Source organism: Heteronotia binoei, chromosome 1 (assembly GCF_032191835.1).
Source record: "Heteronotia binoei isolate CCM8104 ecotype False Entrance Well chromosome 1, APGP_CSIRO_Hbin_v1, whole genome shotgun sequence".
NCBI classification, from domain to species: domain Eukaryota; kingdom Metazoa; phylum Chordata; class Lepidosauria; order Squamata; family Gekkonidae; genus Heteronotia; species Heteronotia binoei.
Genome location: NC_083223.1, coordinates 151,499,137 through 151,515,929, shown reverse-complemented (window position 1 = coordinate 151,515,929; position 16,793 = coordinate 151,499,137). Strand labels below are relative to the sequence as shown.

Sequence of the window (16,793 nt, the reverse complement as noted above, 5' to 3'; positions counted from 1 at the left end):
GAGATGGTGACAAACAATATGGACTGTCTGCCAAAGTCTCGAGGCGCCAGGAGGAAGGTTGCGGGCCTAGCTTGCCTGGGAAATTATAGATGTTTGTATGCAAATGCTAGAAGTGTTCGAAGTAAAACTGGTGAGTTGGAATGTTTAGTGTTGGGAGAAAACATAGGCATTGTGGGAATTTCAGAAACTTGGTGGAATGAGGAGAATCAGTGGGACACGGTGATTCCTGGATATAAGTTATATCGGAAGGATAGGGAGGGAAGGGTTGGAGGTGGGGTGGCTCTGTATGTCAGAGAGGGTATACGGTCCAGTAAGACTGAGGTCAGAGAATTAGATTCCCTTCTAGAAATGCTTTGGGTTGAAATAGAGGGCCCAAAAGGAAATTTAACTATGGGAGTTCGTTATTACCCACCAAATCAAAAGATAGAGGACGATTATAATATGATGGAAGGAATAAAGATAGTGGCTAAACGTAAAAACTGTGTCGTAATAGGTGATTTTAACTACCCGCAGATTAATTGGGTCAATGTGTGTTCAGGTCGAAAGAGATGGAGTTTCTTGATGCGCTCAATGATTGTGCTATGGAGCAGATGTCTCAGAACCTACCAGGGGTGGGGCGATCATGGATTTGGTCCTAAGTAATGCCCAAGACTTGGTGAGAGATGTAAAAATGATCACACCGCTTTGGAGCAGTGACCATAACGTTATTGATTTCACCATTTGTATAAATAGAGTTGCCCCAAAATACCAGCACAACCACGTTTAACTTTAAAAGGGGTAAATTCTCTGAGATGAGGAGGCATATGAAGAGGAAACTGAAAGGAAAGGTAAATACAGTCAAAACCCTTGGGGAAGCTTGGAGGCTATTTAAAACTACAATCCTAGAAGGTCAGATGAAATATATACTAGGAAAGGCACAAACAGGTATAAGAAAAGGCCTGCATGGTTAACAAACAAAGTAATGGAAGCTGTAAAAGGTACAAAGGACTCCTTTAAGTGGTGGAAAGCTAGTCCATGTGAGATTAATAACAGGGAACACAGGCTGTGGCAAATCAAATGCAAGACGGTGATCAGGCTGGCAAAAAGGGACTATGAGGAGCATATTGCAAAAAACATAAAGACCAACAATAAAAATTTCTTCAAATATATTAGAAGCAGGAAATCAGCCAGGGAGGCAGTGGGGCCCTTGGATGCCCATGGGGTCAAAGGATTACTGAAGCAGGATAGGGAAATGCCTGAGAAACTGAATGCATTTTTTGCCTCCGTCTTCACGGTGGAAGACAAGAAGTGTTTGCCTGCTCCAGAACCGCTAATTTTGGAAGGGGTGTTGAAAGACCTGAGTCAGATTGAAGTGACAAGAGAGGAGGTCCTACAACTGATAGACGAATTAAAAACTAATAAGTCACCAGGTCCGGATGGCATACATCCAAGAGTTCTGAAAGAACTCAAAGTTGAACTTGTGGATCTTCTGACAAAAATATGTAATCTTTCATTGAAATCTGCCTCTGTTCCTGAGGACTGGAAGGTAGCAAATGTCACCCCCATCTTTAATAAGGGTTCCAGAGGAGATCCGGGAAATTATAGGCCAGTCAGCCTGACTTCAATACCGGGAAACGGCCCATTGGACTTACCGTGAGGGGTCCTTCTCCTCAGAGGTTCAAAGGACATCTCTGTGGGTTATTCCTACTGTTCCTTCAGGGAGGCAGGAAACACTTTTTTCACCTTCCCGTTGGCCCCTTCGGAATAACCCCGCCTTCAGTTGTGGGACTCCGAAAGCAGTGTTTTCTTCCCTCTAACTAGAAGGACTATAAACACAAACTAACAACTTACAAACTACAACATAAACTGTAATAGTGAACTCCAATAGTACTGAAAGTAGAACAGTACAAGGGAGAAAAGCTGTAGTAGATAGAGCATAATAAGATATAAGCGATGAAGATAAATCTGGGAGTGGCGAGATGTCCTCCGAACCTCTGAGGAGAAGGACCCCTCACGGTAAGTCCAATGGGCCGTTCTCCCTCAGAGGTTGTCAGACATCTCTGTGGGACCTACCAGAGCAGTCCCCCCTAGTTGGATAGTTCTTCATCGCTGGCCTCCCCCAGAACATGCTGTAATACCTTTCTCCCAAATGCTGCGTCTGCTGAGGCCATGGAATGAATCTTATAGTGCTTTACAAATGTAATGGAGAGGACCAGGTAGCAGCTCTACACACCTCTTCCACTGAAGCGCGATTCAGCAGTGCCGCGTTTGTGGAGGCACTCCTAAGGGAATGGGCCGTAATTCCTCTAGGAATTTGCAACCCTGAAGCCCTATATGCTTCACTGATACAGGCCTTCAGAACTGCACTAATTAACAAAGTGGACATCTTATCTCCAGCTCTGGGAGGAGAGATGTTAATGAACATATAGTCTGTTTTCGTAATCGATTCAGATCTCAGGATGAAAATTTTTAAGGCTCTGCGCACGTCTAAGGTATGCCAAACAACTTCCTTTGGATGTTTGGGTTGTGGACAAAATGTGGGTAGGTAGATTTCTCGTGTACGATGGAACTTAGAAACAGCCTTGGGCAGGAAGGAAGGATCTGTGCGCAGAACCACCTTTTCTTTACAGAACACACAAAGCCCAGCTTTCACTGATAGAGCCCCCAGTTCCGAAACCCGACGTGCAGACGTTATGGCTACCAAGAAGAGAGTTTTCATTCGAACCCATTTTAAGTCCACCTCTCGAAGAGGTTCAAATGGCTTCTTTGTAAGGGCTGACAAAATGGTATGGAGTCGCCAAGAAGGAAAACAATGGACTGTTGGAGGTGACTTTAAATTGCCCCCTGCAAAAATAACTGGATGTGTGGATGTTGAGATAGCCTGTACCCTCCAATGACAGGTAAGACCGTGGACAGGGCAGCTATCTGCCTTCGTAAGGTAGCTGGTTTTAACCTGGACACTAGGCCCTCCTGTAAAAATGCTAGTACCTCCGCAATGGAAGGGACAAGCGAGGAGACCTTTTTTCTACAACACCAGCGGACAAAGGCCTTCCAAGTTGTATTGTATATAAGAACAGTGGAAGGTCTTCTTGACGCTAGCATAGTGTCCGTCACCTTAGGTGAGTAGCCTAAACTTCTGAAGGTTTCCCGCTCAATCTCCACGCGGTCAAGTAAAGCCACTCTGGGTTGGGGTGCCACACCGGACCCTGATGGAGCATGTCGGGAAACAATGGCAGGGACAGCAGAAGGTCTATTGATAGCTCTGTCAACATTGAGAACCACGGTCGCCGTGGCCAATAGGGCGCTACCATGATGATTTCCGCCTGCAGAACTCTTACCCTCCGCAGAGCTCGAGAAACCAGAGGGACTGGAGAAAACGCGTACAGGAGACCTGGAGGCCATGGAGCTGTCAAAGCGTCTGTCTGTTCGGCTTCCGGATGGAAGAACCTCGTGAAATACCTTGGTAGCTTTGTGTTTGCGTCGGAAGCAAATAGATCCACGTCTGGTTGACCCCAACGTTAACAGATGAGATCGAATAGACTTGGGCTGAGAGCCCACTCGCCTTCGCAGATTGCCTGTCTGCTCAACCAGTCTGCTTGTATGTTGTCCTGGCCTCGGATGTGTTCCGCCCTTAGAGAGGCCAGATTCTTTTCTGCCCATGCTAGAATCCTTGATGCTTCCCTGTGTAACCATGAGGATCTGGAACCCCCTTGGTTGTTCAGGTATGCCTTGGCTGTTATGTTGTCCGTTCTGATAAGAACGTGTTTCTGACGCAATTGTGTCCTGAAGGCAACCAGAGCCAGACGTATGGCTCTGACTTCCAGGAGATTGATGGGAAGCAGACCCTTGGGTTGTGACCACCTGCCCTGGACTGGTTTGTCCTGAAGAGTGGCCCCCCACCGCCCTAGGCTGGCATCTGTGAACAGCTCTAGGGATGAGGGAGGATGGAACAATTTGCCCTGGCAAAGATGAGTCAAGTCTGTCCACCATTGTAAGCTCCTCTTGACTGATAACGGAATTATCAAATTTATGTCCTTTCTCTCCATGATCTGAATCTGAAATGGCCACAGGAACATCTGAAGAGGTCTGGAGTGAAATCTGGCCCATTGGATCCTGTCTATGATCGAAATCAATAATCCCATTAGTTTGGCAAGCAACATCAGTCGTGATGATTGGCTGGTAGCCAGGTCCCTGATGGTCCTGGCCTTGGATAGAGGCAGAAATAGCGAGTTGCATGTGGAGTTGATCATTGCTCCTAGATGCTCCAACCTCTGGCTCAGCTGCAGCGAACTCTTTGCTACGTTCACAATGAACCCGTGTGACTGAAGGCACTGAATGGCCAGAACTGTGTCCCAAAGAGATTTCTCTTTGCTGTTGGATCTGACTAAGAGGTCGTCCAGGTAGGGATGAACGCGGACCCCCTGCTTTCTCAGTTGTACTACTGAATTTATTAAGATCTTGGAGAAAACTCTGGGAGCTGTTGATATATCAAAGGGTAATGCCCTGTACTGGTAATGTTGATTCAGTACCACAAACCTTAGAAAACGACGATGAGAAGAATGGATAGGTATGTGAAGATAAGCTTCGGTCAGGTCTATGGAGGTGAGATACTCCCCTGTCAAAAATGAGTCCATAATGAATCTCAAGGTTTCCATTCTGAGATGACATACCTTGATGTAGCGGTTCAGAAACTTGAGATCCAAGATGGCCCTCCAGTCGCCATTCTTCTTGGGGATGGTGAAAAGAATGGAGTACACACCTATTCCCCTCTCCGACCCCGGGACTGGTTCGACTGCTCGAATGTCGAGAAGATGCTGAATTGCTCTTGTGGTAATGAGACATTTGTGACCCTGATTGGGGGTAGGTGATCTGACAAATCTGTCTGGTGGAATGCGGTGCAACTCTATTGAATACCCCTCTTGTACAATTTCTAAAGACCATTGATCTGCCTGAGAGGCTTCCCAGGTTGCTGCAAAATGGGAGTAGTCGAGCTCCCACCGGCATGTGGTTGTAGTCATGCCTGCTTGGACTTGGCCTCTCAGTCTGACTTGTCCATTTTGGAGAAGTTATTTCGATTGAATTTGGAGCCGAATGAGCCTCTCTTAAAGGAGTTCTTTGGTGTTTCCCAATTCAACTTTTCTGAATTGGTGCGATATCTGGCCAAGGAATGCTGAGTCCGAAAGGACTGAGGGCCCCTTTAATCATTTCTCCGAATGGATTTGGGCATGGCCTTCTTTTTATCCCTAGTCTCTACTAGGATCTTATCCAAAGTGTCCCTGAAGAGACGATCCCCCTGAAAAGGGTATGCTGCCACTGTAGACTTAGAGAGAAAGTCAGCTTGCCAAGCCCGAAGCCATAGAAGGCGCCTAGCCACCGTAATGGATGCCATTGCCTTAGAGGCAAATGTCAGGATGTCTAAGGTCGCATCAGTAGTAAATGACGCTGCCTTAAGAATGCGTGAGGCACCCTCTACATACGTCTGTGGCCTCTGGTAACATCTGGAGTAACTTACGTACCCAAACAATGGATGCCCTGGAAACCAGGGAGGCCGCAGAGGATGCCTTCACCATCATGGCCACATTCGTATAGTCTTTTCAATGTCGCCTCAGCTTTTTTGTCCAGAGGATCTCCAAGAGAACCCTGGCCATCCTCCGATACCAGGCCCGAGGATTGAAGAGCTGCTACTGGACCGTCCACTGTTGGAGCCTGTAATAACTCATTAGTGTAAGCAGGAAGTGCGTACAACTTTTTGACTAAGTGAGGGAACTGCTTAAGAGAAGCTGGCTTTTCCCATTCCACTCTAACCTGCTTTTCAAAGTATTCTGGAAATGGGAATACTTGTTCAGAAGTTTCCCCCCGGGGCAAGAACTCAGTATTTCCACTGGTTCTGGACTTAAACTTCTTTGATTTAGCTACCTTGGCTTCCTCATCAATGGGCCCCTCCTCAATTTCTAATGCTGAAAGAGTTTTGGCTAGCAAAAACTGGTAATCTTCCTGTTGGAAGAAACGACTAGCCTGCTCAGGTATTTTAACCTCCTCCTGTTCCTCCTCTGAGAAACATTCCCCCTCTTCCCTATCCTCCTGATCAGAGCCAGACGCTATAGATTCAGACTCAACAGGTAGAGACTGGGAAGAGTGTAATGGGGCCTTCGAGCTGCCTTGGTAAGCCAGGAGAAAGAGCGGGGAGGATCTAAGGGAAAGGTCGTTCCCTGTGGGAGAAGCCCCATTCGGGCGCAAAAGGATCCCATTTCCTCCTGCATCGCTCGCCTAATAAAGAGCATAGCCTCTGGGTTCAGAGGGTTGCTCAATGGTACATTACCCCGGTCCTGGAAGCCTTCCACTTGTGGCTGCAGGTAGTTCTGAGCCTCCAGAGTGCCTGCTCTAAGGGGTTGGAAGGTCTGAGAGCTGAGACCCGCACTTCCAAAATGGCAGCCGCTGTTCACTGCCGGCCTGAGGCACGTAGCAGGGGCTTCCTTACACACTGTTTCTTGGTGCCGGCAGTCAATTCGTCTGCGACCGCGTTGGGAAGGGCACGAACAAGCCACGAAGGCAAGTCAGCAACTTCGACGAAATTCACCGCCGCGAGAGGCACGGCGTGCGACTCTCCCTCCTCATCAGAAAAAAAACCGTCTTTGCTGCAAGCCATTTAGAACGGCCCAAGCTGATCCTCTCTGCTGCCTTTGCCCAGTGAAGGGGAAAAGGAGGAAGAGAAATAGGAATAGCTATGGAAGGGAAAATAAAGAAGCGAAAAAGAGAAAAAAGGCTTAGCCTAGCCTTGTGCTGCTGCTCCCTGTAGAGGCAGGAACAAAACTGAGGGCGGGGTTATTCCGAAGGCGCCAACAGGAAGGTGAAAAAGTGTTTCCTGCCTCCCTGAAGGAACAGTAGGAATAACCCACAGAGATGTCCGACAACCTCTGAGGGAGAAGTTGGTAGAAACCATTATCAAGGACAGAATGAGTAGGCACATTGATGAACACGAGTTATTGAGGAAGACTCAGCATGGGTTTTATAACGGAAGATCTTGCCTCACTAACCTGTTACATTTCTTTGAGGGGGTGAACAAACATGTGGACAAAGGACACCCAACAGATGTTGTTTACCTTGACTTCCAGAAAACTTTTGATAAAGTTCCTCATCAAAGTTCCTCCTTAGTAAGCTCAAGAGTCATGGAGTAAAAGGACAGGTCCTCTTGTGGATCAAAAACTGGCTAATTAATAGGAAGCAGAGAGTGAGTATTAATGGGCAGTCTTCGCAGTCGAGGACGGTAAGCAGTGGGGTGCCACAGGGCTCAGTACTGGGTCCCATGCTCTTTAACTTGTTCATAAATGATTTGGAGTTGGGAGTGAGCAGTGAAGTGGCCAAGTTTGCAGATGACACTAAATTGTTCAGGGTGGTGAGAACCAGAGAGGATTGTGAGGCACTCCAAAGGGATCTGTTGAGGCTGGGTGAGTGGGCGTCAAGATTAGGTTCAATGTGGCCATGTACAAAGTAATGCACATTGGGGCCAAGAATCCCAGCTACAAATACAAGTTGATGGGGTGTGAACTGGCAGAGACTGACCAAGAGAGAGATCTTGGGGTCGTGGTAGATAACTCACTGAAAATGTCAAGACAGTGTGCGATTGCAATAAAAAAGGCCAATGCCATGGTGAATTATTAGAAAGGGAACTGAAAACAAATCAGCCAGTATCACAATGCCCCTGTATAAATCGATGGTGTGATCTCATTTGGAATACTGTGTGCAATTCTGGTCACCGCACCTCAAAAAGGATATTATAGCATTGGAAAAAGTGCAGAAAAGGGCAACTAGAATGATTAAAGGTTTGGAACACTTTTCCTATGAAGAAAGGTTAAAATGCTTGGGGCTCTTTAGCTTGGAGAAACGTTGACTGCGGGATATGATAGAGGTTTACAAGATAATGCATGAGATGGAGAAAGTAGAGAAGGAAGTACTTTTCTCCCTTTCTCACAATACAAGAACTTGTGGGCATTCAATAAAATTGCTGAGCAGTCAGGTTAAAACGGATAAAAGGAAGTACTTCTTCACCCAAAGGGTGATTAACGTGGAATTCACTGCCACAGGAGGTGGTGGCGGCTACAAGCATAGCCAGCTTCCAGAGGGGGTTAGATAAAAATATGGAGCAGAGGTCCATCAGTGAGTATTAGCCACAGTGTGTATATATATGTGTTTATATATATAGATATAATTTTTTTGGCCACTGTGTGACACAGAGTGTTGGACTGGATGGGCCATTGGCCTGATCCAACATGGCTTCTCTTATGTTCTTATGACCAGTGTTCCCTCTAACTAGCTCACAGTTTTTTAGCCTCCAGCTTGCATATTTTTATCCTGGCTCAGGAAAAATGACCCCATAGCAAACTAACTTATGCAGTAGCTCACAACTTTAATGCCAACAGCTCACAAATAGAATTTTTGCTCACAAGACTCCACAGCTTAGGGGGAGTATTGGTTATGACTGACCCAAGTTGCATGCTGAGGAGTTGGGAATCAAACCCAGTTCTCCCAGATTACAGTCTGCACACTGAACCACTACACCAAACTGGCTCTTGAGTGCAGAAAGGCCACATTAATGTAAAGTTTACAGGAATCTGAAGGCTTTAGCACTTACATTACCCAAGGCTCGTTCCAAACATGATGTAAGCTTCATTAAACTGAGTTCAATTGCTGCAGTGTGTGGACATTTTAAGATATCAAACATTTCAAGAAATATCTGTGGATAGGAAAAGAAATAAAAAGTTGTGAATCACTGTGGAATCTACTCCTGCATCAGCACAGAGTGTCTGTGCACACAGGTTCCCAATTTTTTTCATCCTGCAACTACTTTTAAAATTCTGAAAAGGGGTCATGAGCATGGAAGTATGATGAGCATACCGAAAAACCCTGGTGTAGGTCATGCTCATGTTATACCATTATGCCTCCCACAACTGCACAAGCAAATTCCACATATAGCCTTTAATAACACATGTGCAACATACACCTGAGACTTTACATTTCCTATTAAAATTATTTAGATTAACATACTAGGTTTAAATTATATACCATTCCCTCATGTTTGGTGTAGAAAACCAGTTTGGTGCAGTGGTTAAGTGTGTGGACTTTTATCTGGAAGAATTGGGTTTGATTCCCCACTCCTCCACTTGCACCTGCCGGAATGGCCTTGGGTCAGCCATAGCTCTCTTATCTGGGAGAAATGGGTTTGATTCCCCACTCCTCCACTTGCACCTGCTGGAATGGCCTTGGGTCAGCCATAGCTCTCTTATCTGGGAGAAATGGGTTTGATTCCCCACTCCTCCACTTGCACCTGCTGGAATGGCCTTGGGTCAGCCACAGCTCTGGCAGAGGTTGTCCTTGAAAGGGCAGCTGCTTTGAGAGCCCTCTCAGCCCCACCCATCCCACAGGGTGTCTGTTGTGGGGGGAGAAGACATGGGAGATTGTAAGCCGCTCTGAGTCTCTGATTCAGAGAGAAGGGCGGGGTATAAATCTGCAATTCTTCTTCTTCTTCCTCTACCACTGGCATTTAGAAGAAGAGATTAGATTTATATCCCATCCTTCATTCAGAGTGGCTTACAATCTCCTTTCCCTTCCCCTCTCCACAACAGACACCCTGTGAGGTAAGTGGGGCTGAGAGAGCTCTTTCCAGAACTGCTTTTGAGAAAGCAGTTCTTTCAAGAAGTGTGACTGACCCATGCTCACCCAGCAGGTGTATGTGGAGGAGTGGAGAATCAAACCTGCTTCTCCCAGATTAGAGTTCGTGCACTTAACCACTACACCAAATTGGCTCTCCAAAGACTGAGACTGAAAGCTCATTGTCTTTCTGCTTATGTCACAGAACACACAGATAGTGTAGCACTGGGTCTGCTTTCAGAATATTATTCTTATTACCATAATGCTGATACCTCAGAGCACTGGGTCCATTGGAACCACATCACAAATTGCTCTTCAAATTGCTCCATGGTAAGGGATTGTAAATACGAATGAACAGATTCACATAAACGTCCTAAAGATCTCACACTTTTTACATAATCCACACTAGGATCTTAAAAACAAGAAATACAAGTGTTAGTCAAGTAGATAAACAATGACACATGTTCTATAAATATCTTTTACCAAATAATGTATTTTCCATAAAGCACTGAAAGACTGTGACTACATAGAAACACAGTGGCATGGATAGATGAAAAAATCTAATGGTAGGGTGTCAATGGAATTGGGTTCCATTAACCCCACTAGAGCCACCTACAGTACAAAGTTTGTGCAATGGATATTTTCATCAACATGCCTTTTAAATGACTAAAATGACTGAAAAACCACAGACTTGATAAGAAACAGACTACTTTATTGAATGCTAAGAATGTTTATTTAAGTGCCAAAGTGAAAACATATACAGGTAGAATTGAAAGGAATTATTGATGTGAGACCCTCAAGATCCTTCCTTTGCTGAGTGAACATGAATGTAAGTAGAGGTTGCTTCTCCATCAGCCCTTCCTCCACTTGCATGGAAATGTTTACATTCCTCTGTAAGTGCTTGATGATGGACTAGGACTACATCTGGCATTCCTGACATGATGTAATTGTGCCACTGTTCTTTCTCTACCAAGGTTGATACAGGATCCTTGTCCAGTTTTAAAATTTTTATTGGTTTTCAGTATAAAGGGGGAAAAATGCAAGGATACAGAAGCAAAGAAGGAATGGAATTGGGAGGGAAACAAAACAGAGAAAAGCAATAGATATAGCTGTTATATTTCTACCTTTCAAACCAGATATTAAATTTTTTCTACCTACAAGTCTTAAATTTTAATCCAATACAACCATTACATTCTACAGTCATATTTTATTATAGTTTTTTTTGCTATTTATGCTTATAATATTAATCTAAACTATTCATCTTTGATACCAACAAATGAGAAAAGCATCAAAGCCCAACCACAAAATAAAAGCCACTAAGTAATCTTATCATATTAGGGATAAGTACTAATTTTAACAGTAATAACCATAATCATAAGCAGAGAAGATGAGTATAATCATTTTATCCTTAATACCTTAATTGTTTCCAACATAAAATAAAAATAGAAATAACAAAAGACCAAAATAAAACTAGTAGACAGTACTTTATATGTTACAATATCAACAGGATCTTTTATTAAAAAATAAATAAAAAATAAGCAGGAGCAAATCTTTAAAGCTTTCAAATACCTGTGTTGTCTAGATTATTATAAATTGACCCAAATTAGTTATTTATCTAAATTAGATATTTAAGTATTTAACTTTAAGTATTTAACTTCATTAAACTTTTTGGAGACTATATCCCCTATTTCCATATTACCCTAAGAGAGAAAGAACAACAGACACAAATTTAATAAGCAATGACAGCCTCATTTTCCATACTTATTATTTTTCTTAAATTAAAAAAATCATATACTCTCTTTAACCCACTCTATTAAAATGCTCTTTTGACTTAAAAAAATAGAATCTCTTAGTGAAAACTGCCTCCTCTCTCACTCTTATTTATTTTAACCCATAGAAAAAATTATCCTCTCTATAATCCACTCTATTAAATTGCTCTATTTAACTTTAAAAATATACGCTTCATAAATCAAATAGCAAGCAGAAAACAACCATTTCAAAGTCACGCTTTTCTGGAAGTCTCGCTTGTCGTTTCCAAGCCATTCAAGGCTGTACGCCAGTTTCCTTTTATTAATTCCATGTTAACCAATTACAAGAAAGAGCAACGATCTATAATCCCTTCTTTTTAAAAGCTTTCCACGACTTGGTCTTCTTAAAGTAGTCTGCCTTTTCTCCCTTTAGCACATATATCCATTTTATTGAAAATGGTGAGATCTCCACACCATCACTTCCTCCTGCAAAAACTTTAATCCAGCTTGATTTCTGCCTTCTTTTTGTAGCTACGCACAATATCTCAATTTTGATTTCTTTTGACTCCTTTCCTACTGGATCTTTAGCCAGCTCTTTTATTTCCGTAGACATTACTGAGATGCCTTCATTACTCCACTCATATTTTCCATTTCGCTGTGTTTTAAAACAAAGATTTCCATCTTGTACTATATTAACTCTGACAACAGACCAATTTCCTGCTTTAAGGAAGATATGGCAACCATAATATCTTTTTTTCAAATGCATCATTTGGTTGAATCGCCATCTTCTCTACAGCTAAACTCAGTCCGGTAATCAAAATTAAAAAAAACAACATCTCCAAGTCCCAGATAATCTATCTTTCTGAATCTTCTCCAGCTATGTGCTTTCCTCTTACAGTCTGCTTGTAATCAATTCCATCTCAATCAGATATCAGAAGCATTTCTCTTAAAAATATATGTGGCTTTTATTCAGACCGTATTAAGATAAAATAATTTTATTGTAGCTTGTTTAGTTGTAAGCCAAATCCATTCAAATATCTCTGTTCAGATCAATTTAAATTCTTAAGAAATGTTAAGTTTGTTCTTTGTCTTATTGAAGTCTCACTTGGGAAAAGAGAAAGGGGGGAATATCCTCCTCTTTCCCCCTTTTCTTGAATAGTCCCAATTGCCATTATACCAGAAGATCCATTAGTTGGTGGTAATAAAAAGACTTACTTACACTGTAGCATCTCGGTGTTTAAGGTAGAAATATGAAGCATAGTAGAAGCATTAAGGTAGAAGCATAGTAGAAGCTTCTTAGAAAAAGAAAGCAGCTGGGTATTCATCACTTACTGCCATCATGGCAACCGCGACGGAGGAGCATCGGGGCAGACAGAAGAGACAGGGACCAGCTGCCACCATTTCCCTGGCTCCTTTAGAGCCCTTTGCTATCAGAAGACCCCTCTAGAGTCTTCCTTTAGGCGCTTCATTGAAGAGCTGTGGCACCCCTCCTACCGCCCGGTTGGGGGGGGGGCGCCGCGAGTGAGCTCCACGGACCCCACCGAGCTCGAGATGCCAAAACCCAGAAAAACTGACACAGGATCCTGTCAATGCGCGTAGAGACCCAGAGGGTGATTCTTAGCGACGCAAGAATGAAGGCTGTACACAGTAGCTGTAAAACCACTGTATACATTTATTTACAATACCACTCACTCTCATTTATTTACAATACCACTCTCCTGACTGACAATATGCTCCGCTGCACTCCAACTCCTTTAACCCACAATCACCACAGTTACTCTGTACATTTATACATGGGACAGAAGAAGAAGATATTGGATTTATATCCCGCCCTCCACTCCGAAGAGTCTCAGAGCGGCTCACAATCTCCTTTACCTTCCTCCCCCACAACAGACACCCTGTGAGGTGGGTGGGGCTGGAGAGGGCTCTCACAGCAGCTGCCTTTCAAGGACAACCTCTGCCAGAGCTATGGCTGACCCAAGGCCATGCCAGCAGGTGCAAGTGGAGGAGTGGGGAATCAAACCTGGTTCTCCCAGATAAGAGTCCACACACTTAACCACTACACCAAACTGGCTCTCCGGCAGCCAATCAGCAACTTGCTGTGTCATGCTGACTCTGCTGGCTGATGTAATACTTCTGGCAGCCAGCCACCTGCTGTCAGGTAGATCATCTAAGCCTCTAGATCTACTTTCAGTTCTGCAGCACATGCTATAAGCTGTCTCTTTACATATAATAGTGACACCCCTCCTCAGGTTATAGCGGTGCTGTCATCCATCCATTACAACATGGTATATACATATTGATCATTTCACCATCAATACATTGGTTACATACATTCTCATATATACCATTGGTTACAGTGCAGTGTACAGTGCAGTACAGTATTTCCATTCCTCCTGAACACACACACATTTTTCTCTGCTTGCCAATTAACCTACAAGCATATCCTTATCAGTTGGCACTCTGCCCGGACTGACCATATCTCCTCAGTTGGCTCTCTGCCCAGACTGAGCACTTGCCTTATCTTTTTGCTGGCTTGTTTCCCAGACTTGTTAAAAACACACAGTACCGTATCTTGTGGTGTAAAGGTGCATATACATTTCAAATCACATTTGCTCACAGATTTCAGGTTTTTCTTACACATAGCTTAAGATTTGTAGTTTTTTAAAATTGTTACATCTCTTCAGTTCAATTTTACAATAGTTACATAGTTTAGTTACAGTTTATCATACATTTTCAAACAGTAAGTTTGTTTTATTTTACAGCATTGTTTTTGCATTCCAGCACTTATACATTGTACATTGCACTCTTTTTAATTCAGTTACTGCTTACAGCCTCTCCTTCCAGGCTTTGCTCAGGTGTCTCCTTCCTCTCCAAGAGACATCTCATTCAACAGTTCCAGCACACTGGGATATGTTTTAGGATGGTCATCATATACATAAGTATATCCTCCTTCTTCCCTAGTGAAGGAAGTATCCACGCATACCTCTGGTGCACTTACACAGCCTTTTGGCTGTTCATCTGGCAAACTATCTCTATTGCCCAGATAATTCACATCAGTATCAAAACCATATCTTTTGGGCGGTACACCCTTACTTTCTCTTGCAGAGACTCTGACCGGCTCCCTTTTTACAGCCTCTGAAATCACCTGCTGTTTACTGCTGCCTGCTGAACTGCTCATACTGTCTTCCTCCTGCTTCAGTGAGCTTTCTGGCTTTTGCCCCTCCTCACTTTCTAGAGACAGTTGCAGCTTATTTTCTCCAGGCATTTCATCGGCATGAATCTTAGACCAATTTTCATCCTCGCAAAACGAGGCAGACCTACTCAGCCTTATCAAGTCATTATTGTCCACAAACCTCCAGGACTTCATGCCATTTTGGTACCCTATAAACACAAGCTTTCTGGCTTTGGGACCTCCCTTTCTCCTCTTATCAAGAGGGATGTTCACCCAAGCCTTTGAACCAAATATTCTTAGGTGATCCAGGGATGGCTTTCTCCCATACAGAACCCTGTAGGGTATATCGTTTATAGCCTCTGTCCACAAACGGTTGGAAATATAACAGGACACTTTCAAGGCTTCACCCCAGTATGCCTGCTTTAATCCACTGTCTTCTAACAAAGCATGGCAAATCCCTTGGAGTACCACCCCGTTCTCCCACGGGGAGGAAACATAGGCAACCCTATGCTCTATGCCCTCTTGCCTCAAATAGTTAGCAAACTCTTTGTTCAGGAACTCACCTCCCTGGTCAGTCTGGATTGAGGCAACCTTGGCATTTAACTGTTTTTGCACTCTCCTAGCCCAGTACTTGAAGGTGGCACAGACATCACTTTTGTTCTTAATAGCATACACCCACGCAAACCTGCTGTGGTCATCGACCAAAATTAACCCAAACCTGTTTTTAGAAACACTGGGTGCATATGGCCCCACCAGGTCGGCATGTATTAATTGGAGCGGTCTCTCTGACACACGTTCACTCCGTTTGGTCGATGGAACTGCCCTTGATTTGGATTCTTTACAAACATTGCAATCTAGGAAGGCATTGCATTTGTCAACCTTCACTCCCTCTAATATTTCCAGAGTTTTATTTATTGTGTGCTAGCTGGCGTGGCCCAGCCTTCTATGCAGCCTGTGAATGCACCTGCTGTGTGGCTGTCTATTCCACACAGTCTGTGCCTTCCCCACATTTTGCATAAGCTCATACACATTAGCTCTCAGAGTGCCTTTAGCCAGTTGTTTACCCTGCTTCAAAATTGCACAGCCCTGCTTATCAAATATTACGGTAAACCCAGCTCTTGCCAGAACAGAGACACTTAACAAGTTAGTTTCTAACTCTGGCACACATAATACATTCTCAAACCTGTGATTAAGTCCAGGAAAATAGACTGCGCCTTGGCAAAGCACGCTAGCTTGTCTCCCATCAGCTAAGCTGACAGTCTTCTGCTCAGCTGGCTTGCAGTCTTGCAGCTCTTCTTTCTGGCAGCAGAATATCTGAGTAGCCCCAGAATCTACAACCCAGGGCAGACTCTGCAGTCCCGGACCAGTTCTTACCAGAGTCACCTGGGGTGTCCTTGAAGACTGCTGCCGGCTCATTCTCTGCTGCTGTGGACAAAATCTCTTCAAATGTCCGAGTTGATTACACAGATAACAACGCCTCCTCCGCACCTGCAAGGCCTTTTCCTCCTCTTTAGCTTGCCAGCTGGAACCAGCCCCAACAGACCTCGGCTTATCTTCTTCCTTGGCTCGAGTCTGCTCTCTCTTGCTTTCCAGCTGCCTCTGCTCTTCAGCCAGGAGTTTGCCAGTCACATAAGGCAAAGTTAGCTTGTCAGCATCCTGCCCTTCAAATGCTAACACCAGCATGTCATATCTCTCATCCAGAGAGCTCAATAAGATGTACACCTTATCTTCCTCAGCCACGGCCTTCCCTCTTGCTTCTAGGTCCTGGAAACAATTAGACATACCGTCGAGGTGGTCCCTCATCGACTCCCTGGCCAGCATACGTTTCATGTAGAGCCTCCTCCATAGGGTTATCAGCGTACCGGCTGACTTTTGTACATACACAGCCTTGAGAGCTTCCCACGCCTCCTTTGCTGTCTGGTGCCCACGGACATGCACCAGCTGGTCATCTGCAACACTTAGGATGATTGTGGCTAGAGCTTTTTGATCCTGAACGGCCTCTGCCGCCGTGGGATTAGCTGGAGGAGCTGACACACAGTCCCAAAGCCCCTCTTTCTTCAGGAAATGCTCTAACCTCAGCGACCAGGTGTTGTAGTTGGTAGTGGTGAGCTTCTCCACCAGCACTGTAGCTGCTGCTGTAGCCATCCTGCTCAGACTCCTTTCAGCCACTGCTGGTCTCACCTCCTAGGCAGCCTCTGGAGCAAGTCAGCATCCTTTCTTTACCACCTCTCTCAGGTCTTTTAGCT

At 44.3% G+C, this 16,793-nt stretch overlaps 1 protein-coding gene across 1 annotated transcript in view; it reads right to left on the bottom strand.

The window, feature by feature from the left end:
* The window catches only part of ERMARD (ER membrane associated RNA degradation), an 83,278-nt gene that overhangs the window by 59,133 nt on the left and 7,352 nt on the right, over window positions 1-16,793 (bottom strand). Inside the window, exons 3-4 of the mRNA XM_060241331.1 lie at window positions 9,897-10,036; window positions 8,609-8,710 (exon numbers count right to left, since the gene is read on the bottom strand). Coding sequence (XP_060097314.1) covers window positions 8,609-8,710; window positions 9,897-10,036 — 242 coding nt within the window. The remainder of the gene's footprint in view (window positions 1-8,608; window positions 8,711-9,896; window positions 10,037-16,793) is intronic.